This window comes from Populus euphratica, unplaced genomic scaffold (genome assembly GCF_000495115.2).
Source record: "Populus euphratica unplaced genomic scaffold, PopEup_1.0 scaffold288.1, whole genome shotgun sequence".
Taxonomy (NCBI): Eukaryota; Viridiplantae; Streptophyta; class Magnoliopsida; order Malpighiales; family Salicaceae; genus Populus; species Populus euphratica.
In genome coordinates, this window is record NW_011500136.1 from 276,761 (window position 1) to 281,545 (window position 4,785).

General features: G+C 38.4%; 2 protein-coding genes across 2 annotated transcripts in view; one reads left to right on the forward strand and one right to left on the reverse strand.

Moving 5' to 3' along the window:
• The window catches only part of LOC105110522 (probable plastid-lipid-associated protein 14, chloroplastic), a 5,185-nt gene extending 1,631 nt beyond the window's left edge, over positions 1-3,554 (forward strand). Inside the window, exons 6-14 of the mRNA XM_011005590.1 lie at positions 6-41; positions 142-228; positions 687-793; positions 888-975; positions 1,340-1,420; positions 1,548-1,624; positions 1,752-1,887; positions 2,286-2,348; positions 2,785-3,554. Of these exons, the coding sequence (XP_011003892.1) occupies positions 6-41; positions 142-228; positions 687-793; positions 888-975; positions 1,340-1,420; positions 1,548-1,624; positions 1,752-1,887; positions 2,286-2,348; positions 2,785-3,420 (1,311 nt within the window). The 3' untranslated portion in view covers positions 3,421-3,554. The remainder of the gene's footprint in view (positions 1-5; positions 42-141; positions 229-686; positions 794-887; positions 976-1,339; positions 1,421-1,547; positions 1,625-1,751; positions 1,888-2,285; positions 2,349-2,784) is intronic.
• Positions 3,555-4,356: 802 nt separating this feature from the next.
• Positions 4,357-4,785, reverse strand: LOC105110523 (B3 domain-containing transcription factor NGA4-like). The gene has a single exon (XM_011005591.1). The coding sequence runs from the start codon at positions 4,783-4,785 to the stop codon at positions 4,357-4,359; it is 429 nt and encodes a 142-aa protein (XP_011003893.1).

The following is a 4,785-nucleotide window of genomic DNA, read 5'->3' on the forward strand; positions in this document are numbered from 1 at the left end:
GGCGAATAACACGCATATTGATGAGGGATCTCTTGATTGGAGTATGTATATCTTAATTGTATTCATGTATTATCTGTGCACAAATAGTTGCCATTTGTTGTGTACAACTAAAGTGTAAGGTGTTTATTTTGCTTACTTAAGGTGAACTACTTGCACAGTCATGGACTTGCGCATACAGAGTTGAGGCTGGAGAATGTGCATATAAGCCCAGTGGATAGGCATATTAAAGTAAATGCAAGCTTCCCCCTTTTTATGATGTTTTGGAATTTTATATTCTCTGAATTTATAATTAAATTCAATATATATAGATTAAGGAAAGCAATTCTGTAAGGAGAAGGGTGTTTGAGGAAAACACCTTTTGCTTTGTGTTGTCATGCACAACAATTTCCATTGATCTAGTGAAGTCAAATTTTATTTCTGTTATTCTGCTTTGAAAGTTTGGTGGTTCTAGACTTATGGTTGAGGAAAGGTTTATTAGCACAAATATTGGGGAACGAAACAAGACATGAATGAACCAGCACCATTGAATTAGTGCACCTCCCACACATGGGTACAACTATCCACTGTTTTCTGCTCCATAACTTCTGCTATAAAGCACCACATCATTGATTAAGCTGTGTAACATGTGGTTTCTTTCTTGCATTGATGTCTTACTTAGTGAAACTTCTGAAATTCCAAATTTTCAGGTAGGGATACTAGGGAATGCTGCTGACTTTTATGAGGATGGTCCAAATAGTAGCACGCTGGACAACAACATGGACAGACGGCAGATGATGATTGCATTTGACATGAGGTATGAATAGATAGATAGACCTAAAAGTGTATCCAGTTAGTGCTGCTAGCAGAGCTGCTGATGTACTGAATTCTGTTTCATCCATGTTGAAAAGATGTGTAGGATTTATGATGGCAAAAATGGTGCTGCGGGAACTCATGGATCCATTAATTTTCTTGAAGTTCAAATCATTCCTCATGAAGGTACAACATGCTACCCCCCCCCCCAACACACACCCCCATTAAGGTTCAAAATGCCTCCCCCCCCCCCCAACACACACCTTTTTTTTCCTGTAAAGCTTTTGGATTAATCAATCCAGAACCTGGTGGAATTTTTTTTGACTTGCATTACATCTCTGGATAAGATCAAGTTTTCTCTTCATTAATTTCTACCAGTTTCTTGAAGACTGGAATACATTGGCGGTCACTTTATTTGCTCAATAAGAAAAAAAATCCTATATTATCATCATGCACTACTCATCATGTGTTGGTACTGATCCTAAGAAGTTGTACTGGCATATTGAGTGTTAACTGTGTAACCAAATTTCTCTTTTATGGATGAGTGCAGGGGAATGATCCTTCATGCTTGCGTGAATTTTTATTGCAAATCCTCAGTAGGAATTCTCCATCTGGAAATGTTGGACTTCAAGTAAGTAGTACGAATGCAAATTACCATACTTTAAGCTACTCTTTTCACAATATCTATAAAGATTGTTTTTTATAAGTAAAAGCCACATGAATTATTAGGATGTTTAAGTTCGATTTTTTTCTTCTAGATACTTGATCGGAACTGGGGTGCTGGTTGGAACCTTTTATCCTTGTTATTGGCAACCAAACCTTCCAAAAGAATAAGGTATTCATCAGTTCATCTCTTATTAGACAATAGTAAAGACAACATGAGGTTAACCATATTGAATGGAATCTGAATTAATTTGAGAGAGATGAGGCATCTATGATGACTATTTTGATTTGCTTTGCAGTTGTTTGGATGCCCTCAGGCATCCATTTCTGTGTGGACCAAGATGGCGGGTGGCGCCATCCATGGACATCATCAGATGGGGTCTTGGCTCCACTGCAGTTCGAATTACAGAGGAATACATTTATAAGCAGCCTCAGGTGTGTCTACAGCTAGCATTTCTAAGTTCTCTATTGTCATTCAGATGGATTCATCGGTTGTGACTCTTTCAAGCCAGTGCCTTGAGTGATTAGCTGGAAATTTTGAAAGTTTCATGTTCTGAGCATAGAGAAGTGCAACCATGCATCTTGATCATTTATCAGAGGCTTTGTGAACCTAGAAAGTGTCCTGTTTTTCTAGGGAAGCACAAGAATGAGATGGAACAATTAGTGTTACTAATTAATTTCCTGTTACTTGAAAGATATCTTAGTGTGCTTCTATTTCTGTTTGAACTACTAAATGTTTGCATGTAAATTCATTATATATCTGGTGTTGGTTTAGAGCTCGCAATGACATTACATTGACAATGTAAACTGACTGATGAATTTTGATGTGATAGCGTAATAGGCTTTCCTATTTTATCGAATTGATGGAGATGCTGAATGCTCATTCAAGGCCAAAGGTTAGCAATTATCTACTTTGTTGGTAGCTTTTGTAGATTCATTAATTCTGTTGCTCTCTCCAAAGAGTCATATGGGTCTATGTCTAGTTGCCTCAAAGATATTATAACTTGTATCATCCATCCCCTTTTCTTTCAAAATTCTTCTTCTAATTTATGGTCACTCGTTTTGTTAAGTGAACACTTTATGTGAAATGGTCTAACTGCTAAATGCATTGATACAATAGAAAGAAAAGGAAGCTAGAAACTTATTTGGTTCTTTAGCTGTTGTCCTTCTTCAGCAGCTAATACTCTTTGGATTCTTCCTTCTGGTAGAACATGAAACATTTTATTGATTGATTATGCTTTTACCATCTATCTCCAATGAGCTGGGGATTGAGGCCTTGTTATTCTCAAAGGTTACTCAATATTGAAATTTCTTCTCTATTTCAATGTGCAGAACTGGTTGGAGTTGCTTCCAGGAAAATGGCGTCTATTATACTGTACTGGGAGACAAATAGGATTGACCCTTCGTCAGCCTTCTGCTCGTGTCCTGATTGGTGATGTTTATCTAACTATAAATAGAGCATCAAAATTAAATACTAGTATTTCCTTCACATCGGACATTGGCTTCACAGTGATGAATGGTCGAGACTGGCCTCATGACAAAAGTGGTATAACTGGGAAATTGGAAGTAAACTCTGTATTCAGGTTGACATCCGGGAGACGGTTGTATCTTAAGGAGGAAAAGACATCAGAGAAGTTATCCTTTGGGCAACCAAACAATCAAGATTCTTTAGCCCAGAAATTATCAGCTAAAAAATGGGGGAAACTTGTCCCGTATAAGGAGTTTCCATCGAGCCTTCCTGTGGCTAAACTTGTTTCAGCTGACATTGAGGTGACAATGAGTCTCGGGGACAACCTTGATCAAAATGATGTTACACCAAGCAGTATAGTTCACGAAATTCGTGTGCAAGTTCCGCCTGAGATGTTTGATTTGTCTAGGCTCGTCTGTGGAACATATGTGGACTCCAGACTGCTAGTCCTGCGCGGGGTCAATGGATCAGCTCTCTTATTTACAAGATCTATGTGTTGATGAAACCTCTAGATAGCCATTTCGCGCAAGTACTGTAGATAGAAATTGTTGTTGGGAGTGTAATTAGCAGTTGTGATCTTGCTCGTGTAATTTGTACAGTCGATTAATCGAAGAAGATCAACCTTTTCCAAATGCAGTGCTGCTTGATATCTTAGTGGATTGTCAAATGTTGCAATGTTATAAAGCTTTATTTGAAAAATGATTCTACCCTTAGTTTGGCTAAACCTTAATAAGAAGACAGCCAGAGGTAGTGAAGATGATACCAGACAGACTATAAAACCATCAGCGGGGGAACAGCTGAATTCTGCTTTGGTACGGTCATGCTCAATCATTTTTGCAGGCACGAACCATTCCGACCTAAAATGATGCTATGGCTATTACCAGTCGAGCACACAACTCTAAGATTTATTGCTCATGTCAATCCAATTATAACCTAAATGTCATGTAGTCTTTATTTCACTTGTGATAATGGCTTTCTTAGTCATGAATGATTATAGCTGTTAAACTTTACTTGGCTTTGTTGATTGATTCGGAAAATTCAGGGCATAGATTAGGGCTGGGTTTTTTTTTTTAATTGAATATTATTACGAACAAATCATTTCAATGTGACCGGAATTTTAGTGACATGTTGGAACTAATCGGATCAATAATAAATAAAAAAAAGCAACATTATTTTAATGAAAAAATTGACCCGGTGTTCCAATCTTGGATGAAAAACTAACAACATCTCTTCACCCAGATGCGAAGTATCAGATTATCGCAACGAGAATCATAAGAGTATTTTTGTAAAAACATTAATGCCATAAATATATGCAAGTGGTACGGCCGCAGGGTGGATTTGGTCTTCTTCTTTGTTTTGTAGGCGCCCACCATTCTCACCATCACCTTGAACATAGCGTCACTATTATTTGCTAGCTTATTAATTAGGGAAATGGACTAGATCCGTGCGTAGCCAAATGTAGCACCAAAGATCTTGATTGCCTTTTCAGCACGAACTTTGTAAGAGATTGTTGCCGTAGCTCGGTTCTCACGTTTGATAAACCTGACCTTGTCACCAACTCGCAGCTTCTTGCTCTTAACGAATGCAACCCAACCTCTTGTGAGGAATGGCTTCGGGTACTGTCCTCTCTTGCGGATGGAGCATTGAAAGGGCCAAGCTTTGCCTTTCTCGTCTGTAGCTTCAAACGTGACGGCATGGCTGCCTAGTTTGAAAGGTGGAAGAGACCTGAGAAATCTGATAGGAACTGACAGCCTCTTCTCAGTATCAGTCTTTCTAAGGATCTTCCAGAAGTTTGTCATTTCGAGGACAAGCAAAAGCAAAAGCAAAGCAAATGAAATTTCTTCGTGCTCGTGGGAGCTTTCCAT

What these genes read in the sequence shown, in the direction of transcription:
- LOC105110523 (XM_011005591.1), bottom strand. Translation starts at nt 4,785, where the DNA reads ATGGAAAGCTCCCACGAGCACGAAGAAATTTCATTTGCTTTGCTTTTG.